General features: G+C 54.7%; 2 protein-coding genes across 3 annotated transcripts in view; both read right to left on the minus strand.

The window, feature by feature from the left end:
• LOC142823239 (zinc finger protein RFP-like) overlaps nt 1-2,324 on the minus strand; it is a 31,202-nt gene extending 28,878 nt beyond the window's left edge. The window contains exons 1-2 of one of the 2 annotated variants that reach the window (XM_075914008.1): nt 2,208-2,313; nt 1,928-1,950 (exon numbers count right to left, since the gene is read on the minus strand). The gene's annotated coding sequence lies outside the window, so the exon portion shown is untranslated. Of the gene's footprint in view, nt 1-1,927; nt 1,951-2,207 lie in introns of both variants that reach the window. The other variant, XM_075914009.1, reaches the window with a different exon arrangement.
• An 8,308-nt stretch (nt 2,325-10,632) lies between these two features.
• Nucleotides 10,633-21,844, minus strand: part of LOC102445914 (uncharacterized) — a 55,311-nt gene continuing 44,099 nt past the window's right edge. The window contains 5 exon segments of the mRNA XM_075913375.1: nt 10,633-13,600; nt 14,720-14,779; nt 18,382-18,497; nt 19,371-19,393; nt 19,730-19,960. Coding sequence (XP_075769490.1) covers nt 13,080-13,600; nt 14,720-14,779; nt 18,382-18,497; nt 19,371-19,393; nt 19,730-19,960 — 951 coding nt within the window. The 3' untranslated portion in view covers nt 10,633-13,079.

The raw sequence follows: 21,844 nt of genomic DNA on the forward strand, positions 1-21,844 counted from the left end.
AGACTGAGACACCAGCTCCCCCTCCCCGGCTCACCCCACACAGGTCTCCAAACAGCCCTCGGGCAGGACAGACCCTGGATCCCTGCTGCCCTGGGCTGAATGGTGCCCAGCGCCCAGCAGAGACAGGCCCACGTCCCACCCCTCAGGCCTGGGGCAGCCAGTCCCAGGGAGGGGGCAGCTCTAGGAAACACTTGAGGTCACTGGATGGAGAATGGAGTCTCTGCACAATGGGGGTAAGTCTACACTACAAAGTTAATTCGAACTAATGGACGTTAGTTTGAATTAACTTTGATAGGCGCTACACAAGCGCTGCGCTAGTTCACACTTAATTCAAACTAGCGGAGTGCTTAGTTCGAACTGGGAAAACCTCATTCTATGAGGACTAGGCCTAGTTCGAACCGCCTGGGCTAGTGCGGACATCATGGACCTCGTCCCCGACCTCCGCACTAGGCACAGGAAAGTGGCCGTCTAGGGCAGGAGAGCTGCCAGCCTGGCCACCCAGGAGCAGGTTGGCATGAAAATCAAGGGGGTCCACTGAGACCCCCGACCCTGAGCCCTGAGCTTACAATGCCCGTCCTGGGTCAGACCAAACGTCCATCTAGCCCAGTAGCCTGTCTGCCGACAGCGGCCAACCCTAGGGACCCTGGAGGGGATGGACCAAAGACAGTGACCAAGCCATTTGTCTCGTGCCATCCCTCTCCAGCCTTCCACAAACTTTGGGCAGGGACACCACTCCTACCCCCTGGCTAATACTCCATGGACCCAACCTCCATGACTTGATCTCATTTCTCTTTAAACTCTGTTCTAGTTCTAGCCTTCACAGCCTCCTGCAGCAAGGAGTTCCACAGGTTGACTCTTTGCTTTGTGAAGAACAACTTTCTGTTGTTAGTTTGAAGCCTGCTACCCATTCCTTTCCTTTGGTGTCCTCTAGTCCTTCTATTATGGGAACTAATGAAGAACTTTTCTGTATGCACCCTCTCCACCCCACTCATGCTTTTATAGACCTCTATCATATCTCCCCTCCATCTCCTCTTTTCTAAGCTGAAAAGTCCCAGTCTCTTTAGCCTCTCTTCATATGGGACCTGTTCCAAACCCCTCATCATTGTAGTTGCCCTCCCCTCTCTCACCCTCTCTCTTCCCCTCTCCCACCTCCTTTTCCCAGTCTCCCCCAGTTTTGTTCAATAAAGAGAGATTCTATTTTTGAACACAATTGTCCTTTATTTTGTACATCAGGAAAGGGCGCTAGGGAGGGGTAAGTAGAAGGAGGTGAGGGAGGAATGGGGTACGAGCCCCCGATGGGGAGGACTGGGCTGGCTCTGCGGGCTTCTGGGGGTGGAGCCTCTCCTGTAGCCCCCCAATTACCCTCTCTCCCCAGATGGCAGCCTGCGGCAAGTGCAGCCGGTCAGATGGCCGAGTGCTGTGATGTGTGGGTACTCCGGGCAATCCAAGCCAGGACTGCTTTGCAAGCGGGGCACCCCTGAGAACTTTCTGTCCGGGGTGGGGTCAGGTCCCTTTAAGCACAGCCCTCGGCTAGCCTGAGACATCAGCTCCACACTCTAAGTCCTCCTCTGATGCCCTGCCGGCACTGCTTCCGGCCATCCTTAACCCCGGTTCAGGGTCCACTTAATGTGGACATGCTAGTTCGAATTAGCAAAACGCTAATTCGAAGTAGTTTTTTAGTCTGGATGCATTAGTTCGAATTAGCTTAGTTCGAATTAACTAATTTGAACTAAGGTAGTTTGAATTAGTGCTGTAGTGTAGACATACCCTGGGAGACCCTCAAACTGAAGTTTATCAGAGAAATTTGTGCCCAGCCTGTGACCTTCCCCCCCATTTGGCTGTGGAGCCCTGGGGAACGTGGTGCTAACGTCAGCTCCTCGCTCATCCCCTCACACCCCACAGGGCTGGGAGAGCGAGAGCCACGTACCTGCTCAAGGTGCTCCTGATATCCTGGAGGAGAGAGAGGGAGAGAAAAGAGCATCAGCCCCACACGGCACACAGGGAATAGCCCATCAGACAGACAAAGGGGCCCCAGAGAAGGGTTTAGACGTAGCTCTGTGCCTGGGACTCTGCAAAGCCCAACAGTCGCTCACATGTCAAAGCACCCGCCGAGTTACACCCAGACCTGACGGCTGGACCCCAGCACTTGTGTTTCAGGAGCCTCCCTTCCCTGGGTGGGGGGCTGGGCTGTTTCCCCTCGGTCTCACCTGCAGGAATTCACTCGCTGGCTTCTGACACTTCCCCTCCAGCTCCCGGATCCGCTCGCTGAGACGGGAAATCTGCTCCCAGAGTTTCCTGCCCCTCTCGGTCTGGTGCTTCTCAAGCTCCTCTTCCAGCTTCTGCAGCTGGGCCAGCAGGAGTCGCTCTTGTTCCTGCAGGAACTGCCGCAGCTGCTGAAACTCGGCCACAATCTTCTGCCACTCGACTTGTGTCCGTTTCTGTGTGAAAACAGGGACAGGGCTGGTCGGGGGCAGTAATGGAGCCTGAAGGCCCTTAACAGAGTCTGGCAAGAGACACAATTTCTAAAACATTGTACAGGGACCAGTGTCAGACCTAGAGCTGGGGCTGGAAGTCAAGATCTAAAGCCAGAGTCAGACCTGGAGCCTGAGTCAGGATCTTACTAAGGGCCGTGGCCAGAACTAAGATCCAGAGTCATGACAAAGGCCGAGCCAGAGTCAGTGTCTGGGGCCATGTGGGGGCAGGACTGAGGTTGGATTCAGGCTGCCAGGTGACATGACAAGCCTGAGTCAGAGACAGGCAGCAGTGCCCCAGGCCAAACCTGGTAACACCAGGGCCAAGCCAGGGTCAGGGACCAGCCCAGCAGCAGACAAGGAAGTAACTCAGTTGTTTGTATCATGTCCCATGGCTCCTTCTAGTGTATCTAACGATCATGCATCCACAGGGTGACCAGATATCCCCATGCCAAATAAGGGACACCACTGGGGCGGGGGGGCCCTGCTGGCACTTGGGGCTTCAGCCCTGTGGAGGGCTGGGGGAGGGGCAGCACTTGGGGCTTCAGCTGTGCAGCGGCAAGGGGGAGCTTGGGGCTTCAGCCCTGCAGTGTGTGTGTGTCTGTGAGACTCAGGGCTTCAGCCCTGTAATGGTGGGGGGGAGGGGCAGTCAGGGATCCAGCCCTGTGAGGAAGGGGTGGGGGGAGCCACCAGCACTCAGGGTTTCAGTGGCTGAAGCCCTCAATGCCTGCTTTCCCTCTGGGGGTGGCCCCCTTTCAGAAGTGGCGTGCCATGATTTAACCTGTTCACAGATCCGTGTGCTGGGGGAGGGAGGGAGGCAGGGCCAGGCAGGGTACAGTGACCATATTTCCTGAACCAGCTGCAGTGGGGGAGAACGGTTTACACAGATTACGCATTTTACATTTCTCGTGTTAGTTTATCCAAATTAAAAAGACTCGGGAAAAGGAACGCAGAATTCAGGGCACGTTTCACACAGCTTTTCCAAAACAAAACCGTCTCTCGCTGCACCCTGAGACACCTCACTCCCCTGCGCGCCCCGCACATCGTCCCTCTGTTCCAGCTTCATTCCCCTCAGCCCCATGATTCTCCCCACCCCCGCAGCCTGATCCCCCTGCATTGCCCCCTCCCGCCTCAGTGCAACCCCTGCCCCCTCCCATCCTGCCCTCACACCCTCCTTCATCCCCCCCACCTCCCCAGCGCACAACAGCAGGAGAGGTGGGAGGAGGGGCAGAGTCTTTTCCCTGCCTGGCCCAATCCTTTGCTTGCAGGCAGAACCCTGGTTCCATCCCAGAGGGGCACAGGGGAAGGGGCTTCCTAACCCCCCCCCCCCACAGTTCATGGGAAGCAACCTGGGCCCAGCACACTTGTGCCAGCTGCTCATCCCTGCCCCCTCCCAAAGCAAGAAGCCGGGGTGGGGGGGAGGTATTAACCTCTTAGCTCCCAGGAGCTGCATCCCGAGGCTGAGCAGGGGCATCCCCAGGGACTCACGTGCATCTTTCCCACCCCTTCGCCTTCCCAGCTGGAAGCTGCAGCACAGGCTCCCCGCTCTGTGGTGGGAGGGGCCACAGAAAATTGGCTCTTGTGTCACTTGTGGCGCGTGAGCTTCAGGTTGCCAACCCCTGAAACCCTGCTGAGCGCTGGCAGCTCCGGGGAAATATGGGACAGAGTCAGAACGCTGGGACCAGCCCTTAAATATGGGACTGTCCTGGGAGAAACGGGACGGCTGGTCGCTCTCGGCATCCAAACGTCTGGTCCAATCCGGAGCTGAGCCTCCCCGGGCCAGAGTTCGACCAGCCCCTCCCCTGCTCGCTCTGCAGTGCTGTTGGGTTGAGGTGATAGGCTGGGACCTGGGGGCTGGGGACTTGCCCCCCAACGGGGGGGCCAAAGAGGAAACTGCAACAGTGGCACCCAGATCTCCAGGCCCTTTAAATCTCCACCAAAGTGCTGGGGGGCGTCCCTGCCCCTTCCGCCTCAGGCTCTACCCCTTCCAGGAGCATGGAGCTGCCCCCCCCACACACACACACCTTGCTTAGGGGGCTGTCAAGGGTGTCAGCTCCCCTGACTGGGGTTCCAAACCATTGCTCCTTCACAGCCGGATACTTGACTGTATGTTTTCAGCACAAGGGAAGGACTTTTTTACACTTTGCTCCCAATATCCCATAAGTGGCTGCCTCCAAGTCTCCTGGGAAACAACCCTTGTGTTTTGGGAGAAGTTGGTTGTGAACATCACAGTGAATAGAAATTCATTCAGTCATTAAAATGCAGCTTCCATTTTTTCCAGGGAGAGAATATCTGTGACACGCACACACTATCCCATGATCATGGAGAAACTCACATAAACCCACCTTCACCAAGGCCACCGAGAAATCTAACAATAAACAACCCTAAGCCCCAACTATGTGAAAAACAACAGACACCTATCAGATACTGCTGGCTTCTCTGCTCACTGGCCTCATTTAACCCCAGCAGCTTTGCTCTCCTTTCCCTCAGAGTCGCCACGCGGCCCTGGAGTTTTTACTGTACAACAGAAATGAGTCAGTGGGTTTATTTTGGAGCGGTGACTGTTTGTAGGGGGCGTTTTCCCACCCAAATTGCAAGATGCTTCTCGGTCTCCCTAGACAGACTCGGTGGGGGAGGCGATATCTTCTACCTGTCGGTGAGAAAGCCGAGCTTTGGGGCTTTCACAGAGCTCAGCTCTGGGGAACAGACACTTTCCTGGACTTGAACACATGGGGACCATGAGACTCCCTCCCTGTCTCCATGCCACTCTGGTCCCCTTTGCACACACAGGCCCTTGCCTAGCTACAGGCACTGTGTTTTAAAAGCAGAGTCAGTCGAATGAGCCCTAACCTGTTCCTTCCAAGGCCTACCACCAAACTGAGTCCAGCAGCTCCCTTAAGACCTCTGTGCTGTATCTGCTGCATGGAGACTGCTTAAAGGATGCCTTTTGCCTTGTAACTAACACACACCTATTGTGTCGCACAAGTGTTCTTTTATGCTCAGTGATTAGCTCCTGCATTCTGCAATGTGTCTTCTCTACCATCTGCCCTTCCCTTGTGTTGTTACAGCGACTCCCAGACAATGGCCCCTGAGGTCCCTGCCAGCCTTGGGATTCTGTGATTTACCCGTATGACACGGTTACAGCTGTGTGGGGCAACCTGTGATGCCATTAACAAGTAATTGCAATCCAAAGTTATTACTCATTGGACTGAACAGCAGCTTAGTCCCTTGTATTCCTGGGCAGCTTCCTCTCTGGGGGTATGTCTACACTACAAAGTTAGTTCGAACTAACGGACGTTAGTTCGAACTAACTTTAATAGGTGCTACACTAGCGCTCCGCTAGTTCGAATTTGAATCGAACTAGCGGAGCGCTTAGTTCGAACTAGGTAAACCTCATTTTACGAGGACTAACGCCTAGTTCGAACTAGCTAGTTCGAACTAAGGGCTGTGTAGCCCTTTAGTTCGAACTAGTGGGAGGCTAGCCCTCCCCAGGTTTCCCTGGTGGCCACTCTGGCCAACACCAGGGAAACTCTATGCCCCCCTCCCGGCCCCGGACCCCTTAAAGGGGCACGGGCTGGCTACGGTGCCCGTGCCAGGTGCAAGCCTGCCAGCACCCAGCTAGCAGACCCTGCACCTGGCACGGCACAGAGCCACCCACCCGATGCCCCCCAGCCCACCCCCTCTTGCCGGGACCAGGCTGGCGGCTCCCGGGAGCTTGCCCTGGACCGCAAGAGGCAGGCACCTTCCTGGGCTAGTGCGGACATCGTGGACCTCGTCCACGATCTCCGCACTAGGCACAGGAAAGTGGCCGTCTAGGGCAGGAGAGCTGCCAGCCTGGCCACCCAGGACCAGGTGTGCATGAAAATCAAGGGGGTCCACTGAGACCCCCGACCCTGAGCCCTGAGCTTACAATGGCCGTACTGGGTCAGACCAAAGGTCCATCTAGCCCAGTAGCCTGTCTGCCGACAGCGGCCAACCCTAGGGACCCTGGAGGGGATGGACCGAAGACAATGACCAAGCCATTTGTCTCGTGCCATCCCTCTCCAGCCTTCCACAAACTTTGGGCAGGGACACCACTCCTACCCTCTGGCTAATAGGACTCCATGGACCCAACCTCCATGACTTGATCTCACTTCCCTTTAAACTCTGTTCTAGTTGTAGCCTTCACAGCCTCCTGCAGCAAGGAGTTCCACAGGTTAACTAACAACTTTCTCTTACTAGTTTCAAGCCTGCTACCCATTCCTTTCCTTTGGTGTCCTCTAGTCCTTCTTTATGGGAACTCACGAAGAACTTTTCTGAATGCACCCTCTCCACCCAACCCCTGCTTTTAGAGACCTCTATCCTGTCCCCCCTCCGTCTCCTCTTTTCTAAGCTGAACAGTCCCAGTCTCTGTAGCCTTTCTTCATCTGGGACCTGTTCCCAACCCCTGATCATGTTAGTTGCCCTCCCCTCTCCCAGCCTTTCTCTTCCCCTCTCCCACCTCCTTTTCCCAGTCTCCCCCAGTTTTTTTTCAATAAAGACAGAGTCAATGTTGGAAGAAACGTTATCTTTATTTTGTACATCAATAAGAAGGGGGGCTAAGGAAGGGTAAGTGGAAGGAGGTGAGGGAGGAATGGGGTACGAGCCCCCGATGGGGAGGACTGGGCTGGCTCTGCAGGCTTCTGGGGGTGGAAGCTCTCCTGCAGCCCCCCAATTACTCCCTCTCCCCAGATGGCAGCCTGCGGCAAGTGCAGCCGGGCTGATGGCCGAGTGGTGTGATGTGCCCAGTGTGGGCACTCAGGGCACTCCAAGCCAGAACTTCTTTGCAAGCGCGGCACCCCTTAGAACTGTGTGTCCGGGGTGGGGGTCGGGACCCTTTAAGCGCAGCCCTCGGCTAGCCTGAGACAGCATCTCCATGCTCTAAGTCCTCCTTTTATGCCCTGCCGGCACTGCTTCCGGCCATCCTTAAGCCCTGTTCAGAGTCCACTCAATGTGGACTTGCTAGTTCGAACTAGCAAAACGCTAGTTCGAACTAGTTTTTAGTTCTAGATGCGTTAGTTCGAACTAGCTTAGTTCGAATTAACTAATTCGAACTAAGTTAGTTCGAACTAGCGCTGTAGTGTAGACATACCCTGGGAACCACCGTGTGAACGCGATGAGCCCGGGAACAGATGCCAGGCCAGACAGGCAGAAGTCTGATCAACCTCACAGAACAGTTTCAGAGCCTCCTGGCGCTCCCTGCGCACCCTCCTGACCCCTTTGCTGCCTCTGAACGTTGTTTCTGTGTCCGTCACCAGCCGCCTGTCTGGCCGCAGGTTTCCCTGTTGCCGTTTGTCGTTACTGGGGGCCGTGCCTGGGCCGTCAGGGCTGTGGTGGGGGCAGCTCACTCCCTCCTTTCCCGGCCTGGCAGCAGCACAGACACATCTTGCTTCAAGCCTGTGTGCGGGGAAAATGCCTCTCGCAGGGCTGTGGGGCCCACCTCTCCCTAGGGGTAGAATCACAGCTCTGGAAGGAGCCCTGAGAGGTCTTCAAGTCCAGCCCCTGCATGCACGGCAGGGGGCTGGGTGCCAGGAGTGCTCAGAGTTCCCTGCACCTCCCACAGAAAGGAGCTTGCAGGGGACAGATCCAGAGATCAGGGGAGAGAATGTGGGAAACTGGGAGATTCAGGGGCTTGGACAGACTGAGTCTGAAAAAGGAAGGATGGAATTAACCCGCATCCAGAGTGGGTCCTATGTTGTGTGGCTGGGCAGCCTCATCCAGGGGCAGCACCGGGTAAGATCTGTGCTCAGGGGATCTCCAGCAAACCACACACACGACTTCCCAGTCCTCCTCGCAGAACAGATCCAGGGCTCTGCCGTGTCTCCCGCACAGATTCTCATTGCCTGGGCTAAAATCCAGTTGTCTGAGTTTTTCCACAATATTTGCGAGCTGGTTGTTACTCCGGAGGGCCCCTTTCCGGATTTGGGCTCTGCAACTGGGGCAGCACAAAGAGTCATAAACCCCTTCTGCCCACGTCTCAGTGCTGAGTGATGCAGCCTCAGCAGAAGCTGTGCCCACAGTCTGTGCTCACTGGGTCTGTGAGATACTCCAGGCAGATGGGACATTTGGATTCCTCTTGGATTTCCCGTGCAGGAGTCGCTGCGGCCGTGGCTGCCGGGAGCTCTCTGGATTTTGTTCTCATCAGGACTGGTTTTGGAGATAGTGGTAGGGCCGTGCCCCATGTCAGAGCAGCTGCACAGGAGCAGGGTGAGGTGAAGAGAAAGGAGAGGCTGGAGGGAGGAGCTGCAGAAAGATACGGAGAGGAGGAAGCAGGAACTCCACATAAGGAAGCCATGGGGAACAGGGGGGTGTAAAGTAGCAGAAGGGAGTGAAAGGAAAAGGGGAGAAAGCGACACACAAGAACATAAAAGCTGAGAGCCAGGGTCTGTCTACGTGGGACGTATCTGGTTTTGGGCCGGTTTGGACCCTAGTGTCTAGCCCATGCTGGTACCTTGCTGCTGAGGCCTCCCTGCTATTGGCCAGGGGCTCACCCCAGCAGGGTCAACATGTGCACATGTATTGAGCTGGGAACCACACATGCCCCCAGTGGAACTAGCACATTTGTACCCCACAGTGCGGGCGTCCATGGCCACACACCCACTTGCAGAGAAGTAGCAGATGGGAACGGACCCCTCCCTGAGTCACTGCAGTGACACCGTGTGTGAAGAGGACCCTCGGCTTAGCTGTGCCTCGCTGAACACCCCACCTCCCGCTGGGACAGCCAGTGTAATGTAGAACTTTTGACATTCCACCAGCATGTCCCTGTGGCCTCTGAGAGAGGCAGAGCAGGAGGTCTCCACATGCTGTCTTCTCCTGGCCTGCAGACACTGCTCCTGCAGCTCCCAGTGATCAATAACGGGGAACTGTGGCTAGTGGAAGCTGTGGGCTCAGCGCCTGTAGATGAGGGGCAGCACACAGCACCATGGAGCTACTGCTGTATGTGCCAGCTCAGCTGCTTTCAGGAGTGTTTCATAGCCAGGGCAGGAATAAGCTTCCCTTAACCTCACTGCTCATCAAGTGGAAGCCATTTCAGTTAAGTGGTTCTCACTCCGTCCTATTATTGAACCCATCCTCTTTCCGGGTATGTCTATACTACAGCATTGATTCGAACTAACTTAATTTGAATTAGTTAATTCGAACTAAGCTAATTTGAACTAGTGCATCTAGACCTAAAAACTAGTTCGAATTAGCATTTTGCTAATTCGAACTAGCATGTCCACATTGAGTGGACCCTGAACCAAGGTTAAGGATGGCCGGACGCAGTGCTGGCAGGGCATCAGGTTAGGACTTAGAGGGTGTGTCAAGACTACAGGTTTTTGTCAACAAAAGTGGACTTTTGTTGACAAAACTATACCTGCGTCCACACTGCCTTTGAGTTATGTCGACATAACATCGACAGAACTCAGCAGTTTTGTCGACGTATGTAAACCTCATTCTACGAGGAATAACGCCTTTTGTTGACAGAGTTCTGTCGATAGAAGGCATTATTGTATCTACACTGTCCTTTGCGTCCACACTGTTATGTCGACAAAGCGGCTTGCTTTGTAGACAGAACTGGATGTCGTCTAGACGCTCTTTGTTGACAGAAGCTTTGTCGACAGTTTCTGTCAACAAAACTTCTGTCAACAAAACCCTGTAGTCTAGACGTACCCAGAGTGTGGAGCTGCTGTCTCAGGCTAGCCGAGGGCTGTGCTTAAAGGGACTCCACCCCCTACCCCGGACAGACAGTTCTCAGGGGTTCCCCGCTTGCTTGTCTAACTCGATGAGGGACAGCAAAGCAGTCCTGGCTTAGAGTGCCCTGAATGCCCACACTCGGCACATCACAGCACTCAGCCATCAGCCCGGCTGCACTTGCCGCAGGCTGCAATTCGGGAGGGGTGTCAATCGGGGGGCTGCAGGAGAGCTTCCACTCCGAGGAGCCTGCAGAGCCACCCCAGTCCTCCCCATCGGGGGCTCGTACCCCATTCCTCCCTCACCTCCTTCCACTTACCTGTGTTCTCCTCCCTAGCCCCCCTTCCTGATGTACAAAATAAAGGACACGTGTGTTCAAAAAGAAAAGCTCTCTTTATTTAACAAAACTGGGGGGAGACTGGGAAAAGGAGGTGGGAGAGGGGAAGAGAGAGGGTGGGAGAGGGGAGAGGGGAGGGCAACTACAATGATGAGGGGTTTGGAACAGGTCCCATATGAAGAGAGGCTAAAGGGGGCCAATGCGAGAAGTAAATGCTCCTGTTCCAGTCACAGGGCTCAGGAGGCAGAAGGTGATTCCAACAACACCTAGAATAGTTGAAATGCAACGCGGGTTCCAGGAAGAATTTCATGTTGAAAAAAAGCCGGGTTTTGCCAACCAGGTCCCCTCCTGCCTACCCCAGGAAAGCCAAGTTTTAGTGGCTGAGAATCTGTTTAACGGGCTGTGATGCTTCAGGTGCAGGAGCAGTGATCTACTGTCCCCCCCCCCAACTCCTCAGCCAGTTTTCATTTCTGTGCATGTCAGGTGGTAGGTGCCAGGTAAATGCTGCAGCAGCTTTGTCCTGTGCCAATGGGATTATTTCACTCGGACATCAGTGGCCAGGGGAGCAGAAGCACTTATAGGGGGCTAGAGCTGTGTCCACACTGGGGGTTTCCAGTGCCCCAGCAGTGTTTCCTGGTGTGGACCAGGCTCACGGTGACACCCTGTCCCTCATTGCTGTAGTGAGCACCTCCTGGCCATCACTGTATTGACCCTCTCACACACCTGTGAGGCAGGGCAGGGTTATTAGCCCCGTGCTATAGGTGAGGGAAACCAAGGCACAAACCAACTACGGGATTCACCAAGCTGTGTAGGTGTCTGACACTGACTGACTTTGAGGGGAGTTGGGTTGGGAATCCCAGCCCTGTGACTTACCCCGAGTCTCCCAGGAGCCTGGCCAGAGCAGGGAGCTGAACCCAGCTCAGTTCTCTAACCACTGAACCAGCCTTCCTCTGTCACCTGTGTCACAAATCATGGGTAGTGTGAATGGTTAGCACGAGTGCATGAGTGAATCAACAGTAAGGGTGTGTCTAGACTACACGGCTCCATTGATGGAGCCATGTAGATGAGTTTACTAGACATAGCAAAATGAAGCGGCGATTTAAATAATCACCGTTTCATTTACATCAAAATGGCTGCCGCGCTGTGCCAACAATCAGCTGATCGGCACAGCAGGGCAGTCTAGATGTGCCGCGGTCAACAAGAGAAGCCTTTGTCAACCGCTCCGGTATGCCTCGACCACTCCAGAGGCCATGCTGAGGTCCAGGCAAGAGCCCCGGAGGATTATGGACTGGTTTGGTCCTGGGAAAAACCCCAGAGGTTTATGGACGTGTTTACAACTTTAAGAAGAAGGACTGTGTGAGATAAAAGAACTCTGTGTATGTGGCCGAAGCTGCATTTCCAGCATTGCCAGATAAGAAAAAGTAACAAGGGAAGAATCTACCCAAGGACAGACCATTGTTTCTCACTCATGGTGAGGCAAGTGGTGAAAAAACGGATATTTCTGGATCAGTCGTAGACACACCAGTAAAAAGAAGGGGGTGTCACTAACGGACATCACCCCACCTGGACTGTGAGCAACCAGTGGATGGCATCTCACCGGCCTGGTCCCTGCTGGGGGGATATATACCGCACCATTCCCCCCCAGGAGTTGGAGTCCATCAATTCGGCATATTGGGGTGACGTGCACGTTGGACTTCCACCTCAACCAAATTAACCAAGATTACCCGGGGTCTGGCCAGCCCCAGAGGGTGAGTGCGTGTGAGGGTGAGGGTGTTTAATTGGATTAAGAATTAGGCTGCTAAATTGAGTTAAGGATTAACATGTAGATTGTTAATTATTCCATTTAAATATTGCATTTAATGCCTTTTAATGTCTTTTCATATTGGTTTAATTGCTTAGTACTAAATATCCACATACATAGAGAGCTTTTCAAACTGCTCCTGAACTGAGCGCAGTAAAACTCGTTACAGGGATGTTTGAGATACTGGGGAAGACTCTTTTGTTCTGTGAATGCTGAACCAAACGCATATTGTGATACGGACTGATCAACCGGCTCACAGCGCCCTCTTGTGACCCGTTGGCTCCTCTGCACTGGCAGCTGGCAGCTGGGACATGTCACCACTGCACAGAATGTGGCCACAGCTCCTGCCATGCCACGGGGGGACATAGTGGTCGGCATCCCAGCATCTCCCCCTGGTGCCCGTTGGGGAGACACCGACATAGGGCTGTGCCTAGACTCTCAAATGTCATGTCGTCGGCCTGGTGCTGGGCTCTGCTCCTCCCATTGGGCCCAGAGTCAGATGCAGGTGCTGGGGGGACATCTGTTAGCTCTGTCCCTGCCCAGCCCCCATCTTTGCCTGGCCCCAGCCCAGCTATTAGTTCTGTCTGCCCAGCCCCCACCTCTGCCCCTCAGGGCCTGTCTGCTCCCTGGGGCTGCAATAGGTTTCTTCCACCTCGCTTCTCTGGATCTGCAGGAAGGGGCAGGAGCTTCTGGGGACATAGAGATGAGGAGCCAGAGCAGAATACAGGGGAGTCCTCTAGGGTCACAGAGACTGGGGTGTGTGAAGCTAGAGGGGCTGGTGTCAGGGACACAGTCGGAGCCAGTCGTCTGCGTCCACCCCCACCATGATCCAGGGTCGGATTCTCTCCCCGGGGAGGGAACCCGGCGGGAAAGTGAAGATCGAGGCCTCAGTTCCAGCATCGATAAATGTCACCTGCCCCTGGTCACAGTCCAGACAAACCCGGATCCTGCTGGGGGGGCTCAGAGGCAGGGAGGTGTCCTCAGGATAAGTGAGAGCCCCGAACTGATCCTTATATCGCCCCACAGCCCAAAACCCGCTCTTGGGGCTCAGGTTAATCCATCCCTTCCTGTGCACAGACTCTCTGGCCACCCCCACAGCCCAGCCTCGCCCATCCCCCACCTCCACCTCCCAGTAATGTCTCCCCGAGCGGAAGCCCTCTCGGCCCAGCACACAGGGCACAGAGTCAAATCTCTCCGGGTTGTCGGGCAGTGGCTGCCGTGTGCTTCCCAGTCTCACATGTTTCCCATCCTCCAACAGGATGAGCTGGGGAAGTGCCGTGTCTGGATCCAGAATCACGTTGGCTGGGGGGAGAATCAGAGCGTGAGGGGCAGAGCTCGGCCCTGGGGGGGTCGATGGCGACAGGGACAGAATCTGCCCCAGCTGGGCAGTGACTCAGGGACTCTCCTGCCTCCAGGGGTGCCCGGCTCTGAGTGGGGAGCAGCCCTGAGGTCTCGGCCCAGCCCAAGGGGCAGCTCACTCCCTGGCAGGGAGGGGCCATGACAGAGCCCAGGCACCGTGTGGAGGGAATCAGGGCCGGCTTTAAGAAGCACAGGGCCTGATTTTAGGGGCGGGGCCCCACATACACCGTGCATCTGGGGTCCTACCCATGCGCCGCGCACCCAGGAGCGGGGCCCGCTTACGTGCAGGGCCCCATTCCAGGGAATTGGCTGAATCAGCCTAAAGCCAGCCCTGGAGGGAACGGGGGTGTCTCTGTCCCAGCCATGGCAGGAGGCTGACTCAGGGGTGACAGAAAGAAGAGGGGCCCCAGGGAGCTGAGGGGGGTCCCAGCGGGGGCTGGGCAGAGGGAGAGAGAAGCTGAGCTCTCACGGGGGGAGAGGAAAAGGGGAACAGGACCAGAGCTCTGCTCTCAGCAGCTCCCCAGCTGCCTGCAATGGGCCCAGGACTGCCCCTGTCTGTGCCCCGGGCCCTGGTGCTCTGGGGTCTGATCCATCCCTTCCCCCGGCAGAGCAGGGACCCTCCCATGGACTCTTGGGTCCTCTGCCGGGGGCAGGAGAAAGAGCAACGTCCCCGAGTGCCCCAGAGTCCATGCTGGGCACAGCTCCTCAGTCACTGGGGGAAGAGGAACTCCCCTCTTGGACCCCCACCCCCGCGCCAGAGAACCAGGAGAGCCCAAGGCCAAGAGAAGGCACGGAGGGGTGAGGCCGAGGGTTTTGGATACCAGAGGGGGTACAAGCTGAGGCAGGGAGTTGAGGTGCTGGAGGGGCTGAGGGCTTTGGGGGAGCTCTAGGGATAAGGGGCTGTAGGCAGGGGATTGGGCTCTGAGATGGGGCTGTGGACTTTGGCGGGGGGAGATCAGGAAGAGGAGTCTGGGGGCAGGAGGTGGCCCCTGGGCTGGAGGAGGCTCAGGGAGGGGCAGTTTCTGGAGCTCTGAGGGGGGCATGAGACCCGAGGCAGCTCACCTGGTCTGTATGCTCCTCGGGGTTCCCCGCTTTGTGCCCCCAGTGCGGCCGGCAGAGTGTCTGGGGGAGGAGAGAGGGAGATTCAGGTTTGCACGGGGAGCACAGAGCCGGGTTGTCATGTGACAGACACACTCAGGCCTCGTTCACGTCCGGCCGTTTGTCGTTCCCTAGGCCCAGGCCCTGCAGAGCCTTTGGCATCAAAGCCCATTTCGGCACTTTGGTCCCTGGGTGCTAACGGGATGTTCAGTGAGAGTGAGATCCTGGCTCTCGCTGGGAGCTGTTTATCCCTGGGGAAACTGAGGCAGGGGAGGTCGGCTCCATTGGCCAGGTTCCCCCTGTGCCAGCAGAGCAGGACGGGGAGGCCACTTGTGACTGGTTGGTCAGTGGCTGCAGGGGCCGGGCCGGGCTTGGCTCAGGCTCAGCCAGAGTCACATCCCGGTTACAATGGCCCCGGGTGCCTGGGCTAGGGAGCAGAGAGCCAGAGGCCCAGAGTTACACTGACCATCTCCCTCTATCCCTCCACCCTCCACCTCTTCCTCCTGCCCTCCCCACCCCTCTCAGGGACAGGCCTTGGGTCTGCAGCTGCTGGGAGGAGGCACAGGACCCCCCTGTGCTGGAGGGACCCCTCGCCATGGGGGGGGGGGCTTTCTCCTGCCCTGCAGCCCCTTGGCCCAGACGGGCTGCCAGGCGGGACCAGAGCTCAGGGAGGGGCTGGGCCCAGCTCCAGCAAACGGCCTTTAATTGAGAGGCCTGTGTCTGTGGGGGCTGCACTGCCCTGGAGTACCCGCCCTGCAGCCTCTGGCTGGGAGAGACGCAGGGGCCCAAGCGAAGGGATTTTGCTGAATTGGGGCCTGAAGGTTGTGACCATTCGTGAGTCGGGAGTTGATGGGAGACGCCCTGAGGCAGGGCCTGGCTCCTTCTCCTCTCCCTCGGCTTGGCTAGTGGGGAAGTGCTGAGAACTGGGACCAGGGCCGTTGCTCTGTCTACGTTTGGAGAAACTGAGGCTGGGAAATATACGGCCCGGGGGCCGCATCTGCTCGGCCAAGCCATCAAATCCGGCCTGTGGACCCCCCTGCCAGGACTCTCAGGCTCACTCAGCTGCCGTGGTTTAAAGCTCAGTTCCTGCGGCTCTGGCTCTGCAGGGAGGGGGGGCTTCATGTGATTTCCCCACCCCCAGCCCAATCCTCAGCTCCTATTGGCTGGAAACAACTGGCCAATGGGAACTGAGAGTTTAACCTTGGGGATGGGGGCAGCACAAGCCTCTTCCCCCTCCCAGAGCTGAGAGCCACCTGGAGGGAGCATCCTGCAATTTTAGTGATCTGGGGCTGCAGCAGGCAGCGAGCCCAGCCTGCCTTGGGGGATGCTACAGGGCCACTGGCTGGGAGCTACTTAGATAAGTGCCTCCCAGCCAGAACCTGCCCCTGGCACCGCAGCCCCTCCTGCATCCCAACTCAGTTCCCTAGGTCACCCTCCAAGCCCTCTGTACTCCCTGCCCCCGTCACAGCTCCCTCCCAGACCCTGCATGCCCTCTTACATCTCTCCCTCAGGGCAGAATCCTTTCCTGCACCCACACCCCCTCCCTGACCCTGCACCCCAATTCCGTGACCCAGGTCACCACCCCAAACTCCCTGTCAGACCCCACCCCATCTCCTGCACCCCAGTCCCTTACCCCATGTGCCCTTCTGCACCCAACCTCCAACCTAGACCCTTCACCCCCACCACAGCAAAGTGTGGCCTTTGGCCACTTTCCAAAATCTTGGAGTGGGCCCCACCAAGAATTGTTGCCTCCTCCTCCTCCCTCCCAGCCGATTGATGCTGAATGGCTTGGCTTGGGCCTGGTGAGCCATGCGCTTGCCATAAGTGACCTTGCTCTTAAAGTGCCACGTTCCTGAGTTGCTCTGCAGGACACAGATGTGTTGCCCATACAAGGTGCTTGCAGACAGACAAGCAAAGCGACTTTTCCAGGCCAGGGAGGTGTAACACTATGGCATTTCTGAACCAAAGGCACCTTCTGCAACCAGACTGCAGAGCATCAGCCATTAGCTGTAGGGCTTGGAGTCACATACTCACATTCCATTCATTTTGTATTAAAACAGTGTCACACCAGGCTGTGAGAATAGGACTTTGCCTTGATAGCTCCCCATTGTCACCAGATAAAGAAACAGATCTCAAGATGGGTAAAGAAAACTGAAGCCACACCATTCTGTCTGGCCAGAAACTGCTTATCAGTAAAGAATGTTGTGGAATCCTCATTCTATGATCATTGTCATTACACTTCCCTATTGTCTGACTGTATGATCTCTGTCTGGTTTGTACCTGTTTCTGTTTGCTGTATAATTATTTTTGCTAAGTGTAAATCAATTAAGGTGGTGGGGTATGATTGGCTAGGTAATTTTTTATGATTGTTTAGTACAATTATACTAAAATAATTTGTTACGGTATAGCTAACCAAGACTCAGGTTTCATTATATAAAATGGGGTCCAAGAAGGAGACCAAGGAAGAAGAAGATCAAGAGTAACAGAAGCAGAAAAGGCTGGAAGAAGACCAAGAACACCAAGAGAAGAGGGAAGACCTGGAAAAGAAGAACTCGCCTCCAAGACAGAGCCAAAGACCAGAGAGACTGATATTGCCTGGCCAACAGGGGAAGTCTGCCTGCACCTGGATTGGTGACTATGATACTGTGTGCTTAGCATGTGTATGCTGTTTGTTTGGGAATTGTCAATAAATAGAGGATAAGGATATTACTGTGTGAGGCTCTTTCAGTGGCTAAAGATCCTGCAAAACCCACAGGAATATGCGCCCTGAACCCTAAGAATTGGGTACGGGTGGGTGTGTAAATTAACAGGGTTGCACCCTGAGCCCTAGGAACTGGGTAAAGGTGTGTGTGTCCCTACAGTGTGGAAGGGATAGAGAAATTTGTGTGGGTAACAGAATGACATCCAGAACCCCCCCTGTGGAGAAGTGACCCGTGCACATCAGAAAAGAGAGTATCAGAGGGGTAGCCGTGTTAGTCTGGATTTGCAAAAGCAACAAGGAGTCCTGTGGCATCTTAGACTAACAGATGTACTGGAGCATAAGCTTTTGTGGGCAAAGACCCACTACATGCACATGACAAAGTGGGTCTTTGCCCATGAAAGCTTATGCTCCAATACATAAGTCTATAAGGTGCCACAGGACTCCTTGTCACTTTTATCAGAAAAGAGAGTAACTTGAAAATTGCTTGGACAGCAAAAATGCTCCAGCAATTCAAAGTTCCTGTGTGTGCCGTGTACAAGTCACACAAGGTACTTACTGTCCCTAACACAAAGGTGATTGGAATAGAACTCATCCGGTATAATCTGGATGGATATAACAGGTCAGATACTCTCAGAGGTGGTCCTATTATCACAGGAGAAATGCACCATGACCCGCCGGTGCCCCAGGAGAAGGGAACTGGGCGTGTTTCTCTCTCTCTGTCGTTTCTCACTCTCACAGTCACTGTCATTGCAAAAGCTGCTTCTGAACATACAAGGGTTTGAATTAATCAGCCTGAGTATCTTGGAACCCAAGTCTGGGCCATTCACCCCCCAATTCCATGGAAGCATCATCTAATTATGGACCAATTGACCAGCACCATTCTCCTTCCACGGTCTCACTTTCCCCTCCTCTATCCCCCAGGTACCTTTGAACTCCCTCAGACTCTCCGATAGCGCAATAGCTTTCTTGGAGAAACCACGGACTTGTTCTTCCAGTTCAGGAGCCATCTCCTCTGGCTGCTGGGCCCGCCCCTCCTCACACCTGGGGAGAAACAACGTTGCATGGTGACACTGCAGTGCTTCCCAGCCTTTTCAAGGGTCCAGGGTTGCCAGATACTTTCACAAAAAAATACCTTCCCCTCACGAGGTTGGAGAAAAAAAAAATCCACAACCATACAAAAAAAGCATAACTGAACCTTTAAATCCCCAATCTCCCTGTTCTCTGCACCTCCACTGAAAGTGCTGGGGGAAAATGGCCCAAGCGCCCTTCTGACTGAGAGAAATAGAAAATTTTACAGGACAGAGGCTGCAAATACCAGACTGTCTGGGCCAATACCAGACACCTGGCAACCCTACAGGGGTCTGTGGCCCACAGGTTAAGAACCGCTGTGATCCTGCCTTGAGTGACTCAGTTCTTAACTTCTGGTTAGTGAGTATTTGAGTCTCCAAGGCCAAGTCACCCCTGGGCCTCTGGGATGGGAGGTTCCCAGGGGAAGGGCTGTAGGAATCTGATCACTAGGAACGAGACTGAGACACCAGTTCCCCCTCCCCGGTTCATCCCACACAGGTCTCCACACAGACCTCGGGTGGGAAAGATCCTGGAGCCTGCTGCCCTGGGCTGAATGGTGCCCAGCGCCCAGCAGGGACAGGCCCATGTCCCACCCCTCAGGCCTGGGGCAGCCAGTCCCCAGGGAGGTGACATGGGTAGAATGTACCACAGGCCAGTCTGCGCCTTTCCCTGGGGAGTTGCAGAGTCGTCTCTAAAGGGGCGAGGGCCTCAGGGTTAAATGGGTCAGAGATTTGAATCCCAAATGTGACCTTCCTGCACGTTCTGCTGTGGAGCCCTGGGGAGAGGCAGCGACAACTTCACTGCCCAGTGTTTCCCCAGCGCTGTGAGGGGGTGAGAGCTACTGACCTGCTCAAGGTGCTTCTGACGTCCTGGGGGGAGAGAGAGAGAGAGAGAGAGAGAGAGAGAGAGAGAGAGAGAGAGAGAGAGAGTTTCAGTCCCACCTGACACACACTGTGAATTCCAAGGGAGGGATTTGGCGAGTGAGGGGGAACTAGGCTTTGCCTGGCCCCAGTGCCATGGATCCCTGAGTGAATGGGGCTTTGCCATCTCTAGTCTCTCTGTGCCTGTGAGTCTGCACAAAACAACAATTCGCATGCCAGGAAGGCGCACACGGAGCTGCCCTGTGACCTCTGACTCCTGTGCCCACCTGTTAGGGGCTGTCCTGTCTCTGTGGTGGCATCTGGGGAATTTCCCCTCAGCCTCACCTGCAGGAATTCACTCGCTGGCTTCTGACACTTCCCCTCCAGCTCCCGGATCCGCTCGCTGAGACGGGAAATCTGCACCGAGAGTTTGGTGACAGTGTCAATCCCTGCCTTCACGATCATCTTATCCAGCTTCTGCAGCTGGGCCAGCAGGAGTCGCTCTTGTTCCTCCAGGAACTGCCGCAGCTGCTGAAACTCGGCCACAACCTTCCGCCGCTCGACTTGTGTCCGTTTCTGGAAGAAGAAGAACCAAAGGGGAAAAAATTACCACCACCGCTAGGGGAACATGGATGGTGCCTGGGACCATTCACAGAGCGGTGAATGCGCAGGGGGAGAATCTCTTTGCAAATTCTAAGTCACCGGACAGTGAACAGTCTCCTGCAGTTAGTAGAGAGAAAATTTTCTCACATCTATCTGTTTGGCCCCAGTGTCCCATGAAGGACGTTTCTATGTCTGATGTGCTTTGGATTGTGAGTGGCTGATGGCCCCAGTGATGCTGATCCAAAGTAGCAGGGAGCAGGACTCAGCACCAGGGCCGGTCCTAGCCATTTTGGCATCCTGGGTCCGGGCGTGCGGTGCCACCCCCAGGTGCTCGCCCATGCGGCATGGGCCTGCCCCCCCAGGGTGTATGTGCAGGGCCCTTCTGGCCATCGCCACGGGGATGGGTGGGCCAGTGCCACAGGGATGGGGGGGGTGGCCGGCATAGCGCCTGATAGCAGCTATAAGGGACGCCATGCGCCCCTTACAGCTGCCATCAGGTGCCCCCCATCGGTAGCTGCCTGGCTCGCCCACCCCTCAGTCCGGCCCTTCTCAGCTCTAGACCTTGGTGACATTTTCTGCATTTATTTTTTTTCCTGGGAAAATGCAGATTTGTCACTATAGAAACATTTCATGAATTACTGGTGATGTCACCAAATATTGTTGTGCTGCAGAAAGAAATACATGGCAAATCAAAACATTGTCTTAATTTTTTCTAGATTTAAAAGTCTGACATTTTTTAAACTGTCCTTGTGTTGTATAACATTATTTTTAAGGAAATAGGCAAGTTGAAACAAAACATTTTGATTTTTGCCCCAAAAATTTCATTTGACCAAGCAAAAATCAAATTTGTCCTTTGCTAATAATTTTAAAAATAGATTTTTTTCTGTTCAATCCATTTTGTTAATACTCTGACAGCAAAGATCTGGCTTTTGCCCAGCTCTACTCAGAGCCACGCTCATAGAGACAGGTGGGAAGAAAAAAACAAATGAACCCGTGAGAGAAAAAGCAGGCACCAAGGTGAACGACAGGAATGGAGAAACTGTTAGGGCAGGAAGGTTGCGTTTACACAGCAGCGTTATTACAAAATAGCGGCCGTTCTTCCAAAATAACAACGCGAGCATCCACACAGCAATTCCGTTATTTCTAAATAAATTGAAATTAACGGGCAACTTGTTTCAACTTCTGTAAATCTCATTCCATGAGGAATAAGGCCTCTTCTGAAATTGCTATTTCAAAATAGCGGTCGTGCAGGATGCTCCACAGCTGCTACTTCGAAATAGCCCCTTCCCAGGGCCGTTCAGAGTAATTTCTCCCCAGTGCTTCCTGGGGCTGCACATCGAGGTAGCGCATCCACATTAGGGGAGCCTGTCTCAGACTGATTTTGAGGCTCCCCTGTAGTGTGGAAGCGCTATTTTGAAATAAGTTATTTCAGGATATATTTTCTGGAACAGCTTATTCCGATATAAGTGTGCAGGGTAGAGGTACCCAAAGGGACTAAGCCAGGAAGGAGCAGAGGGACAGAACTCACCGCATGACAGCCGGGAACACGGGGCTTTATTTAGAGATTTAAGCTGGAACTGAGAACAGCACAAACAGAGATTGCACAAGAGGACTCCCCCAGACATAACTAAACATCCTGCAAACTCTGGGCTGAGGGAAGCTGGGAACTGACGAATGAACGTGTTTCCCTGGGACTTTGGTCTCAGGCTTGGCATTTCCTAATTCCCAATTCTGTGTTTGTTAATATAAATTGTTGCTTGTGAAGTGAGTTTAATGAACTAATCGTAGCTAACAGACAGTAGATGAGAATAACAGTTCACAGAGCGAGTGGCACTGGTTTCCACCCTGGGGTCTTTG

Source organism: Pelodiscus sinensis, chromosome 32 (assembly GCF_049634645.1).
Source record: "Pelodiscus sinensis isolate JC-2024 chromosome 32, ASM4963464v1, whole genome shotgun sequence".
Classification (NCBI taxonomy): domain Eukaryota; kingdom Metazoa; phylum Chordata; order Testudines; family Trionychidae; genus Pelodiscus; species Pelodiscus sinensis.